Below are 14,482 nucleotides of genomic sequence, written 5' to 3'. Positions count from 1 at the left end.
GTAACAAAATTGTTATATATTTATCTTACTAAAGTAACACACGTAACTAAGATTTCTTTTTTTGTTTTAAGGAAGATTTTTATTATTTTTTTGTTATGTAACAAAATGAAACTGAATAAAAAAAACAAACTTAACTTGTCTTTTTTGGTAACAAATTGTACACTAATATCTATATATATGGTAAGTTTACAATCATAATTTCTCAAGTTTATTTATGCAGAGTGTTTACGCAGCATACAATTAGGTAACTTTGATTTTTTCTTTTTAAGGACGAATATTGATCATGCTATATATATAATTATAATTAATATATTATAATATTGTTTTTTTACATCTTGATTAATTTTATCAAAATAAATCTTGATAACTGTGGTTCGATTCTTTGATTTTTTTTTTTAAATTAAAAATATTTAATATTTCGATAATTGCTTATGTAATGTCACATCCAAACACTTCAATTTATGTAAGTACTTTTTAGTGTACATATCCAAACATAAATAGCTTATCAAGTATAAGAGCTTATGATGTAAGCTCTAATGTTATAAGTCTTAATGCTATAAGCATCTATATAAGTTGTTTATCCAAACGGGGCCTAAGAGGGAAGGGAGGGAAGAGTTTACTTTTCGTTTTTAAATTACGAACACTACGAAATATTTTCTAAACGTTAACATATTAACCTTATAAACGATCATATAATACTTCAATCACACTTAATTTACTTTAGAAAAACCTGTTATATGGTATGTAATTTAAAAAAGAAAAGTAAATCTTGATTATTTGAGATATTGACTTTTTATTTTCCTATAAGCTATAGTTATTTTTTAACAGGGTATACTTTTCTTTTGTGTAACAAACCAATAAATTGTATAAACTCAATTTTAGAATCCGTTGGAACTAAAATGGAAGCTTTAGTTAGATCCAAGTATTCTATATCACACTTTTTTGAGGTATTTTTAAATAAGTATTATAAATTATGTTTTTAGAAAGACTAGAATGAAAAAATTAGTAAGATTTAAATGCCATTGGTCAAAGATAATTTATTGATCTCTATTATAGTTGATAAGACCCGTGCGATAGCACGGGTCGATGGTCTAGTTTGTATAGATTGTCTGACTTTATTTAGTTCAAGATTATGTTTTCTGAAGGAATTATTTAGTTCAAGATTTGAACTAGTTACTGCCCCACACTACTAGAAAAAGCAAAACTAGCGAGGGAAATTAGTGACGGAAAAAATGAAATTCCTCACAAATTCCTTGGTCGCAAAATTTAATGACGGAATTAGAAGAGGGATTTCATGTTTTCCTTCGATAAATATCCCTCATTAATTTTTATTTTTTTAGTAGTGCCAAATAAAGTATTGTGTCTTGAATCATGTGTTATATACGCACTATGTATGTTTGGATAAATTTGCAAACTTACAATTGATTAAACTTTGAGTTGTGAAATTTAATATAGTAGATACCTGACAAAATGGTTAGTGACATATACCCAAGGGCAAACAGAAAAAGCAGAACCCCTATTAGGTCCATGTCAATCAAAGTTGTAAATCAAATTTGGTTAAACAATCAGTCAAACTAAATAGTCGTCAATGAAACAAACATGCGCTAAACAATCGCTTAGGGTTACATGGACATTAGGTTAGATACTACCATTCTGATTGCCTTGTTATTTTTTACCTTCAGACACCATCAGCAATCATTGATAAATTAAGAAATAGTCGTCATTATTCGCGTATTGGAAAGGTTGTAAAAAAAGTCCCAGACAAGTGAAATGGTAAAAAAAAACCCTGTTATTCTATTTTATTATTGCCTGGTAAAAAACAATAGTTTGTATTTGCATATATAACAATTAATATATGTTTAAGCTGAATTAAAATTTGTAGCTCTCACAAATCGAAGCAAAGAATCACGCGCCGCCAGTAGATGCTTTCCTCCACAGCAGTACTCATGCATATACAAATATACTAAACTAGACTAATAGCTAAAAGAAAAATGATCTGATTAAAATCCACTGCACAACCTGCCAGGGTAAAAAATAAGACCAAAATTAACAACTTTTAGTGGAAATTGAGCACAAGTACGAACATAACATGTACACAGTTGAACTATCCAATGAAAGTGCACAATATTGTAACAAAAACTGACGTTATTTCTTAAGGCGTACATCCACTGAGTATTTACGATGTGTTTGAGAGTACAAGATTTTATTTTGCTATGATTGGATCGGGGAACCGATAATAACAATGATATGTTCCACCCTTGGGATTGTTTAAAATAAGACAGAATGAATTGGAATATGATGGAATGCATTCCATTTCATTACATCCAATACTCCACTTTTTTTTTTGCTCGCCAATTTGGTGGATATGGAATGAAACAAGACTTATTCTTTCCATTCCATTTCAATCTGCTTTATCTCATTACATTTCATGACACTCTCCATTAGTTATCCACGCATGGAGAGAAGCTTCAAGATGGACAAACACAACAAGGCAAATATCAGATAGTTGCCGACGCCATATGAGAAAAAAAAATCTATAATCTAAAGGAAAAATCAATGTCTATGCACTACTGTTGCTTAATCAATCAACAACGAACATAAAACCTTGTTAAATCTTTATGGCATGGTTATTGCAATATAATAGATAAAAACGAGCTTACTAAAGTTGAATATAGGAAGCAATGAAGACGTGAGAATTACTTTAGCTGAACCAAGATGAAGATTGCATGCAGCAGAACACCATCTTAAGGATTGAAGATACTTGAACCACTGATATTGACAGCAATTAATACTGCTATGCTAGTAATCACAGCAAGCCAAAATAAGGCCGACCCTGCATTGAAGTTTAACTTTCGTCATGAGTATGAGATGCTTCATGAATCTTGTAAACATTCAGATAATGCATGTCCATGTTAGACAGCTTAAATTAGAGATTCTAAGAGTATGGTACCTCCAGAAGAACCTTCAGAATTATCAGCACTAGGAGGAATTGATTCCGCATTGGCAACAGGAGATTTTGATGCTTTAGACCCTGTATTTGAGCCATTATCCAAACCTTTGGTAAACCCTGTTTCAGATGCTACTATCCCTTGGAATTCCTCGCTAACAATTATTGCAGCCAAAACATCCATAAATGATTCTTTATCTGTTGGGTACGCAGATTCTCTTACGCCCGTCTTATCAGTGACATTTGCTTCTTCTGTATCAGACAACTCATCGTCTGAAACATCTATATCAATGGAATCCTCCTCAGTCTTGTCATCTTCCTCATCCTCCACATATGCTTTATATGTTAGCCTAAGCAATATCTCCCCAGACAAGCCCTTTCGTAAAAAACCCCAACCCCCTTGCAAAGCAACAATTCTGTCTGTTGGTACAGTGTCTTGAAGAGATCCCAAATCAACCTGAAAAAATTATCAGATAAGAAACATACACACAGGAAAAAATAGCTCCATTCTTAATCAATTGCAAACAACAAATCTCAATAACAAATTTCATAATCATAAATAACAACAATAGTAGCAAACATCACTACTTTGATGTAAGGGATTGGGAAGATAATATTTACATTGCAATAACTACTTACAACATCGCGTAAAAATAAATAAGTTCACATGGTCGAAAAGTGTGGTATTTTTTTAAGACTACACTGCATCTAAATGGCATGAAAATAGTTAACATGGTCGCTAAAAATCCCAGCATGTTATTGTCAACTACTCTCTTTGATGGGAACTAAAAATCTCTCGAAAAGTTATGCAGCAAAAAGGGAGCTCAACTCCTTATAACAGAGGAACACAGATTTAATGGCAAAGGGATAAAAGAAGTAATGATACTCAGACTGCAACAAGCAATCTCCACCCAAGCCAATGGCCCACCAACATCACCACAAAACTCTCTTCCCTACTGAAACCCCTGCACCCTTCCCATGAACATCCAACTTTTTCCCTACTAGGACCCCTTTACTTACACATTGAAAGCTGTCTATACCGTTGTTCCCAGCACGCGCCAGAAAATATTCTCTCATATATCTTCCTTCCCCACAGGCATACTCCATCCCTTAATTCTTCTAGCACAAACCTCAGTTTGAGGCCTAACGATTCTACCTTTGCGCTTCTTATTTTTAAAGGCTACAGTTCTTTCAGCGACTAAGCAAAAGAAAAAATTAGAAGAAGTCGTATTCATACTCGATACAGTCCAAAACCATGCCCGATACACTCCAAAGCATTCAGTTTAGTGGCATACATAAATCTTCAAAGAATTCTCCATAAGATTAAATAATTTAACCATCTATATTTTTAAAAACCACCAATAATATAACTCATCTAAGATCACCAATTCTGATGAGGCTCATTCTGCTTAACACTGTTCAATTCATAAGGAAAACACAGCTAATCAGCAACAGAGGAGGAAGGGAGAACCTGCTAAGCACATCTTTGCTTAAGACAAGGATCCCACATGCAATAATAATGAGTCAGACACAAGACATCAAACCAGACTTTTAACGAGAAAATATTTGAAAAATTGGCCAAAAAATACATGTTATAGATATTAAAATTAAGCAATTAGAATGCAGCATTATGGACCATACACAGACAAGACACTAAGCAGCAAAAGAAAAGGGGAGAAAAACTAATTGTATTATCTATGCACGTAGACTGTGAATGAAGTATTAAACTAATAAGTAGAGAACACAAGGAATAAAACACCACCGAAACCCAAATACTTTTGGTATTGCACACATAATACATACCTCTCCAGTACCAATGGTCAAATCTGCAAATCCCAGAGCGTCCTTAACTTGGATACTTAACTTCTGCTTTTTAGGGTTGGAAACAAGCATATGGAAATCCTGTGGTGCTAGAACATGTGAATACAACGAAACATATGGAAATAGTATAAACAAAGATGAATCAGGAAATTCAAAAACAACACCTGATTCCAAATTGGCATTCCAGGGGCGCCAGCCAATGACAGTAGTTTGACTGTTCTTTTTGCTGCGTATGGTTTGATCTCCAAGGCTAAGAATAACATATGGATCTGTCTTGCCTGGAAAAACAGCAAATTAAAAAAATTGAGTAGGGCAGATAATGCAACACATTTCACATTATTTCCTAACCGGTATTCTTGTGAATACTGAAACTGGTAATCAAAGAAAAAATATAAGACGAAATGGGGTACAAAACAAAGATAAGACCAAAACTATGTTTTAGTTATGATTTAGAATCCAATAAAAACAAACAAATCATTACAAAACAAAGAGAAATTACTAAAGGTAGCAGTTCTTCTAAGCATGCAACTATAAGTTTAGACTTTTTCCCCTTTTTCCTTTCTCCTGCCTCTTCTATAGAGAATATTCATGCTACACTTTTATCTTCACATGAATTAATAATGTACAAAAGAAAAAATCAATCACGATTAAATCATACAACTTTAGTCTAACATCCAGAGACTGACTACCTTGGAGTTTACCATGTTTATCGATACTGATATATAAAGAACAAAAAGAAGTTCTTGCGAACCAAATAATATTAGAGGACTACAAAAAGAAAATCTATTAAATAGCAAAGAAAGTCCCAATCTAGTACAAATAATCCAACAAAAAAAAAAGCAGTAATTTACTTAAAAGCAAATACAAGACAATAGATTTTACCAAAAAAATAAGGAAGCTTTCGAGCATCCACAAGAGTGACGGAGAGTTCACCAACAGAATCCATGTTTCCTTCTTGCATTTCTCCAGATTTAATAACATCAACGACAGGACCAACAGTGACGGGACCAACAGCTTTTCCCTTCTCAAAATCCAAAACAATTTTGTTTGGCCGTACAAATAGTCTAGGTAAATCTACTGTAAGAAGTTTGGTCAAAAACCTACAAGAGAAAGGCCAGAATAATTACATTACAGTTAGTGCAGGAAAAGAACCAACATGCCTTGAAATTTAAAAGGTAGCATTAGTCGAAAAGAGGCATTCAATCACACCAATATCTAAATACTTAACATGTTTTGAAATTTATAAGGCAACGACTTGATAGTTTTGAAATTTAAAAGGCAACGACTTTATAGTTGCTACTGAAATCAAATGTTTACACACAATAACTGATATGCATAACATTATCACACACGAAACCCAAAAAGTATTCAAACATTAACAATCAGTCTTCATTCATCCTTCTTCGTCAGTATTGATGTGGACCTCTAGGTGGAAGCCTTCATGTTGTCATCAAGTTCACGAATCTTGATGTCCCACCAATGTATGACGCTTGTATCAAATTTTGAGGTGCTATGTTTCCTCTGATTTGGGATGACCAAACCTTGTTGCTTGTCTATAATATGTTGCTAGTCCAAATCCAAAAGGAAAAAAATGTTCCATATATATTAGCAACAATAAGTCTTTTTTTAATGAAACATATTAGTTTATTGTGAGCGCAAACTGTGAGCGTTAACTGCTCTACTGAGGATGAGGTTCAGCCTGTGGTTACTGGTTCACCGGATGGGAATGTGGCTCAGTCTGTGGCAGCTCAGTTTCAGTCTATGGTTGAGCATGTGGTTTCCACTTTTTTTGGCCTTAATGGTATCCCTTCATTACAATATCATTTGATGTTATGCCTTGGATACCAACACATCTTGAACGTGTGATTTTGGATACGACATTCTCAACTTAGCAGGACTAATTGGTGCCTAACTGCCATCCTTTTTCATCTTTTGGACCTTCCTTGACACCCTCCTAGATGACGGTGGAACTGATATTAAGATTCTCAGCTTCATCCACAATCTTCATGCCAATCAATTATTTAGCATAATTGAGGAATATTCACTTCATAGTTCATATAAGGGTGCATGGCTGACTAAAAAACATCTTTAATGTAACTCAGCGAAAGAGGTCAATGGTTTGTTCAGGATAGTCTATCAGATTCTTTCATATTGATTTGGCTGTAGCCAGCTTGCCTAGGAACATGCAAGTAGTCCATTTCACTCCTCAATCTCTCAACCTCATCCCATCTCCCAGCTTCAGCATAAATGTTAGATAACAAAACGTAATCTCCATCTATTAGTTGCTTCAATTTGGCAAGTTGTTTGAAGGAAATCTCAGCTAACTCAGTATTACTCTGTGTCCTACAAGCACCCAGCAATGTTCTCCACAACACAACACTATTTTGAAAAGGGGCGGTCATAATAATTTGATAAGCCTCTTCCAACAAACCCCGTCTGGTTAAAAGATCAACCATGCAACCATAATGCTTGCTATCAGGCACAATTTTGTACCGCTTTACCATATGATCAAAATACCATCTTGCTTTATCAACCAAACCTTTATGACTACAGGCAACTAAAACACCAATAAATGTCACCCGATCCGGCCTAATACTACCGCCGAGACTTTCTTCCATCTCTGTAAACAATTGGAAAACCTCCTCACAATAACCATGGACAGCCAAACCAATAACCATAGCATTCCAACAACTCACAGTTTTCATCTTCATCCCATTAAATATTTCCCAAGCCAAGCTCAAATTCCCACATTTACAATACATATTCACAAGCGCATTACCTAAATAACTTTCAATCTTATGCTCACACACTTTAAGAGACTCGTATATTTTGTGACCTATCTCCAGTGCACCAGTTTCGGCACAGGCACCCAGGATCGATATAAGTGTTACCTCTGTCGGTTTCACTCCCGCATTTTGCATCTCAGAAAAGAGTTCCAACGCTCCCGCATAATCTCTAACAGAAACACAACCAGCAATCATAGAATTCCACGAAACCGCATTCCTCTCAGGCATACAACCGAACACTCTCCTGGCAGCCTGAACATCACCTAACCTAATGTATCTCGCAATCAGGGTATTCCACGAAATGACAGTCTTACACGGCATCAATTCAAGCAGGTGATCCGCCAATTCATAATCATCAACACGATCATACGCTGATATCATAATATTCCAAGAAACCAAACTTGTATCTTTAATTTGATCAAACAGATAGCGTGCAACCGAGACCAACCCACATTGTGAATAGAAATAAAGCAAAGAATTTTGAACAGAGGGGTCATTTTGAAATCCTATTTTGATAACTCTACAGTGAATTTCAGTTCCTTTATTATAAACAACAACAAGGTTATCATCATCATCATCACAACTACCGCTTTCCTGTATCAACTTATAAGCTCTGGAACAAGCTTTAAGCACAAAGTTGCAAGTGTAACTATCAGAAACAACGTTGTTGATTAGCATTTGGTTATAAATAAGCAAGGCTTGAAGAGGGAAACAACTATGAGAAAAAGCACGAATCATGGTGTTGGAAATGAAGGGGTTGTGGATAAGAATGGAAGAATGTTGAAAAAGAGAATAAGCGTGTGAGAGGTTACCGAATGGAGAAAGAGCTGAAAAGAAAATGAGTTTGGTTGTGAGGGGAATGTGAGAGTGAAGACCTGATTTGGTGATTATGGCTTGAAGTTGTTTTAGTTCTGACATGGATGAGAGTTTGTTGAGTAGGGACGTTGCTCGGGAAAATGTGCTTCCCGTCATTCTTCTTTCTCTCACGAGCTCGTCGGCGATGTTCACAGCGTACAAGTAATTATTCAGCGCTCCTCCTTCGGCAGCGACGGCGCCACCGCACACGTCACTTGCAGATTTTAAAATTTGAAGGAATCAAATAATTTTTAAAGATTTTTTAAAAAGAAATTTAAGTTTTTTTCTAAAAAATATTTTTGCCAGAGTTAATTGAAACGGGTTAAAATAATAATTTTTGTGTCTCTAAAAATATGGTGTCTTGGATTGCCAAGACCACTCATGACTTTTTGATTCTAGAAGTCTTAGGGTATTGGATCATGATTCTAATGGATTTTAAAAGACTTTTTGATTATTTTTATTTTTTTGATAAAGCTAAAAAATGCAATAAAAGAATAAAGGGAAAAGTACAATATTGGGGGGGACTAAGCCAATACTCAATTAGACAACAAAGTGAAAAAAGCAAAGTCACTTCCAAAGTAGCCTTAAACCACTTCAAGGAAGGATAAAATGGAAAACACACTCTGCTACTAAGGATAGTAACAGGTTACATTAGGATGACACAAACACCAAGAAGCAAAGCAACATAGAACAAAACTAAAGCCTAAACCAAGGCATACACATCATGATTTATAAGCCTTAGATATGTCATTCTTAGCACGGGTTTGAATGCAATCAATTTCTGATCCTCTAGGACTTTGCAATTTGTTTTTTTTCTTCTGTCTATTTGAAACATATGGAGTAAATGACTTATTGTCCTTATCATCATCAGATTCTGTTGCGATTCTAATTGAACTGGTTCCTTCTAAAATTTTGGTGCTTTTGTTTTTTCTGTCAGGTTTAATAGTGCTAGCAGGTTCAACATTCTTTGCCAAGTACTTGTCAATATTTGAATGAGATTCAAATAGAGACCTATTGTTCTCTGTATTTGTGTCTTGATCCATAGTGCTATCTGCAGCAGGTTCCTCATCAACCTCATCTCCCCAAAATTTGCTCAAAATTTTCACACTCTTGATGGCAGCAGCAGTAAGATTTTTAGAGCTACTAGGTAAATTAACCTTGCTTTTGTCTGGACCTAACTGCTCATAAATTGTGATAGGAGTGGCCATTTTTATAGGAGACAAAATTGTAGATTGAGAGGGCCAATTCACCAATTTACAAGGAACCTCTGAAGGTGCAGTTTGATCCAAACCTACTTTCTCTTTGGATACACATTTCATATTGTCATTGATAGCATCATCAGAGATGTGGGTGAGATCCTTGTCACCAAGCCAAGCCTCCCCTGAAGGAAGTTCAGTATCGACCTCAAGCATAGTGAAAGAGTTCTGAAGTACTGGTGTTGGAGGAGTTTTTTCCTTCAAGATGACTGGTAACACAGTCCCATCTGCACTAGTTCCTTCCTTCCCTGATTTGTCTTGCCCAAAAGATTGTTCCAAAAACTCCAAATCTGCAGACATTTCAGAAGTGCCAGTGTTTGTGGGATTCTCAGGTATAAACAAATCAGAGTCAATGTTGTCTGTAGGGATAGTCTCAGAGTGCTTCTTCCCATTCAGATCAGCCCTAACCAGTGTTTTATCAGGCAATTTACCATCCACAACTTTCCTTCTAATCATATCTTTATCAGCATGCTTCCTGCTAGTGAATTCATTATCCAACTGTTTCTTTCCAGTCCCATTACTCCTAGAATTTAATCTTGTTGGGCCATCGGTGTTGTTGGCATTACTAAGCTTCATACAGTTTTGCAAGCTATGCCCCAGAGTCTTACAGTTAGCACAGAAAGCTGGCTGCTTTTCATAGTGCACATCAATTGACAGTGCGTGCCCCTCCCTTTCAATGACAATCGTTTCAAAAAGCTTGTCAGAAAGATCCACATCCACAAGGACCCTGGCAAAGAGGCCAAAGCGCCTTTGCTGAGTTGCTTCATCAATGGTGAGGGGGGTTCCTGTAACACCCCGTTTTCCCAACATAAAAATTTCATAAAAATAATCAGAGTATTCACATAAAACGGAATGTCACATTCTTTTCTTAAAATCATAAACTGAATAAATAACTATTTATCCTTTAAAATTCAATAACAAAATCTTTAATACTTCGCAGCGGAATTTATTCAATAACTAAACAGTCTTTGGCAGGAAGGCCTCTTCATAAATGTCTCATAAAAATCTAATCTAAAAACATAGTCATAAATCTTCAAAAACAATACGTAAGGAATAGAAAAGCAATAACAAAAGATCACATCCCATTACGTATCAGAGCACCTAAGACACACGAGAGAGAAAGCTCACACGACATCAACTATTCTTGGTTACCTGCAAGTTACTCATACGAAGAGCAACATTTCCAAGCAGAAGGGGTGAGATTTCACAAAACAATAATATCAAGCATATAATTCATTAATTATATTTAACAACATAAATAACTTCATCTATTAGTAATAATAATTCTTAATAGTTCAACCAACTTCTAATCATCATTTCATAATAACATAACAACACAACTTAATCATCAGTTAATAATAATAATCATATACAACATGACATAATCATCACTTAATGATAATAATCATATAAACAAACAACATATTCATCTTAATCATAATCATGTAAACAAACAACATATTCATCATCTTATATCGATATAACAACAACATAAACAACAATGATTAATAAATATTAATACTTCACTTAGTTCTTTATTAACAACTCATTGACAAATGACAATTCAACGACAACGACAACGCAATTTCTACAACTTATCAACTCGACAACTTGACAATCTTGACAACTCGACAACTTGACAACTTGACTATGCAACTTAATCTTCTAATCAAGCATGTGGTACCAATCTTTGAGCGTAAATAGGCTCCCAGGGCATCAAGCCCTCAACTTTATTTGAGCGTAAAAAGGCTCCAATGGCATTAAGCCCTCAACTTAATTGAGCAAAGGCTCCAGGGCATCAAGCCCCCAACAATGAAATGCTAATGCATGGACTCGACCTCTTAATATCTTAAATCGACAACCTCTTATATAATCCAATAATTTGGAACTTCATCATCTTAATCAACTTAGACCGACTCATGCAGCTTAGTTAAATAACAACAGCAACACAACAGTATACAAAAACAGCATGACATAATAATATCAAATGCAAGTCAACAACGTCTCAATTATTCACAAATAATTCAAGTAATGCATATACAATTATATCACAATATAACAACATCAAATAATAATCAACATCTTAAAATATCATATATATATACATATAACACTTCATCAATCATGGACAATATCGTATTCACAACATATACATTCGTATACTAATTCATCAATCATATTCAATTATTCATTGTGACCTACGTGCAGTAATTTGACTATAACTCAAGTTCTATAAATCTTTTTGAAGTCAAACCAACGACATTAGAAAGCTAACATTCATACCTACAACTTTCGTGTTTACACCTAAGACCAATTCTCTACCAATAAATACCAGTTTTCATTTAAAATTCGGACAATGTTGTGCTGAAATTCATAAAAATTCACTGTGACCTACGTGCAGTAATTTGACCATAACTGATAAACCAAAATTCATTTTCAAGTCAAACCGACGCCACTGGAAAGATAATACAATTATCTACAACTTTCATGTTTACACCAAAGGCTAATTCAAAACAGAAACGTGTGAAAAAGACGCAAGAACATGAAACAGGACATGCTGTCAGATAACAACTCGGGAAAAACCCATTTTTCACCCCAAAATCCCAATTTTAACTTCCATAAGCCCAAATTTAATCCCAAAGTTTGTCTAAACATTTATATACATCAAAAGAGACTCAAAACCATATAAAACTTGACCCAAAACATTATTTTAGAAAATCATCAAATAATCACTTTTAACTCTAATTCTCAAATTCTGAAAAACTAAAACCTACAACATGTAAAATCCAATTTTCAGAATCAATGACTTAAGATTATTGAATGTTAGTCCCACCCTTACCTTATAACTCAAAATCGCCGCTTTCTAGGTCTTTCTCCCTTTTCTCCAAAATTGATCGTACGTTATGTTTTTTTTTCTTTCTAAAATAGGTTTCTCTTATTTATAACCCTTTATTCTATTTTATCTTATTTCTCTTTCTCCCCAAAATTCTCTCAAATCCCATAACAACCCTTCAACTCAATATTATTTTATTTTCAAATCTTATTCTATTAAATAATATAATAAGCTACCTAATAAATCATATAATCATATAATATATTCTAAACTCTTCTTAATAAATTTTAGACTCAATTAAATAATTAAATAAAACAAATAATTCAAAGAGGGCGTTACAGTTCCCAAACCAGAAGCAATCTCATAGAGAGTTTTCCTCCTCCAGTATTCTTGGGGTAAATGCATAAGACACACCCAAATTTGTGCATGTGTTTGCACCAGAGCTTGAGGTTTGAAGTCTCTGGTCCAACAATAGAAGCGAAGAAACCCAGGCTTGAGATTGATCACCCCTAACGCCCAAATTGTGCGCATATCATCAATGGAACTGAAATTGAACTCGAAGAAACCCTTTCCAAGCGGAGTGAGGTTCCAATTTTGCAAATTAGGCCACAAATTGGACAGTTTTTGCTTCAAAGCTAGCGTTGTTAATGGCTTATCTCCTTTGTGAAGCGTAATTCGTCCATGGAGATTACGTTTACAATCAACAATTCCAGATTCATACTGAGCTTGTGAAATTTTCACCCGCACAGAATTTCCCATCACTACCCTAGGTGGAAGTTGATTCAAATGTAAATCACATGAAGTAGAGAGAGCTTGCGAGAAAGATTTACCGGAGTCGTGTGGCTTCGCCACCGTAGCAACCGTCGTATCCATGGAGGCGAGGCAAGGCCACGGGCAGATAGGTGACATCAAATCGGAAACCGAACGCAGCGAAGAGGAGAGCAACCAAAGATACACCGCGCCTGACAAAATTGGAACAAAACGCCACCGCTAAACCTCCGCCCCAACAAAACACAACGATGGAGGAGGTGGAGGAAGATGCAAAGACTAGTAACGTCCAAGATCAACGGAAAGGGACGAGAACCACAAAGGAAAATTTTCAAGTATCATTGCATTAAGTGAAAACACTCATATGGTGGAACAAACTACTCTCTCCATTCCAACGTCTTGTTCGTGAAATCGCTCAGGATTTCAAAACCGATCTCAGATTGAAGACTTTTTGATTATGAAAAAGTCTTGTGATATTCAATCAAGACTCTTTGTCATTTTAAAAAAATCTTGAGGTAATTCAATCAAGATTTTTCATCACTTAAAAAAAATCTCATGGTATTCAAAATCATTCAAATTTTGAAGGATTGTTTAATAAATTGGATTTTGGTGGATTTTGTGGGATTTTCTAGTGAAATTTTAAGAAGAAAAAGTCTTTCATGACGACATGAGATTTCATATTGCTTTTCTTTTAAAAGTTTACTATCTCTTTCCTCTCTCTCTCTCTCTCTCCTCTCTTTTCTCTCCTCCCCCCTCTCTCTCTCCCTCTCTATCTATCATAAAAAAAGAGTTTGTATTGAAAATATTATGATAGAGAATGTGTTGTAATAATTTCTTTTTGCAATAAGTCCTTAAAATTCATAAAATCTTTTGAAATCTTATAAATCCACAAAATCCTTTAAAATCTTATGATGTAAATATATTGAAATCCATATTGAAAATCCTGATAGTCTTTTAAAATCATCAAAGTCATTAAAATCCAACAAAATCTTTTAAAATCTTTAAAACTTTTTTAAACAAAAATTGTCCTTTAAAATCATAATTCAATACACCCCCTTATACACATATTTGATTAAAAAAAAAGTGTCTTAAAACTTGTTATGACCTTGGTAAATGGTAATACTCATGACCCAACTTAGTACCTGCATGTTCCGCGTTAGAACACATTAAATGCAAATTTTGAACAGTCAAATATGGTTTGACTTTAAAATTCATG

The 14,482-nt window shown here is 34.7% G+C and overlaps 2 protein-coding genes across 3 annotated transcripts; both read right to left on the bottom strand.

The window, feature by feature from the left end:
- Nucleotides 1-1,775: 1,775 nt before the first annotated feature.
- Nucleotides 1,776-5,892, bottom strand: LOC11439139 (uncharacterized). Of its 2 annotated transcripts, none has more exons than XM_024781012.2 (6): nt 5,651-5,892; nt 4,933-5,046; nt 4,751-4,849; nt 2,951-3,404; nt 2,701-2,833; nt 1,776-2,019 (listed from the first exon to the last, which is right to left on the bottom strand). In XM_024781012.2, exons 1-5 carry the CDS (start codon nt 5,747-5,749, stop codon nt 2,745-2,747), a joined length of 855 nt encoding a protein of 284 aa, XP_024636780.1. In that variant the 5' UTR covers nt 5,750-5,892; the 3' UTR covers nt 1,776-2,019; nt 2,701-2,744. The 2 variants fall into 2 exon arrangements, with proteins under 2 accessions (XP_024636780.1, XP_024636781.1); XM_024781013.2 differs by lacking the exon at nt 1,776-2,019 and adding an exon at nt 2,128-2,466.
- A 999-nt stretch (nt 5,893-6,891) lies between these two features.
- Nucleotides 6,892-8,472, bottom strand: LOC11439138 (pentatricopeptide repeat-containing protein At5g15300). Its single transcript, XM_003608976.3, has one exon. It carries the CDS (start codon nt 8,470-8,472, stop codon nt 6,892-6,894), a length of 1,581 nt encoding a protein of 526 aa, XP_003609024.2.
- Nucleotides 8,473-14,482: the final 6,010 nt, after the last annotated feature.

This window comes from Medicago truncatula, chromosome 4, assembly GCF_003473485.1.
Source record: "Medicago truncatula cultivar Jemalong A17 chromosome 4, MtrunA17r5.0-ANR, whole genome shotgun sequence".
In the NCBI taxonomy this organism is placed as follows: Eukaryota; Viridiplantae; Streptophyta; class Magnoliopsida; order Fabales; family Fabaceae; genus Medicago; species Medicago truncatula.
This window is presented reverse-complemented; position numbering and strand designations above follow the sequence as displayed.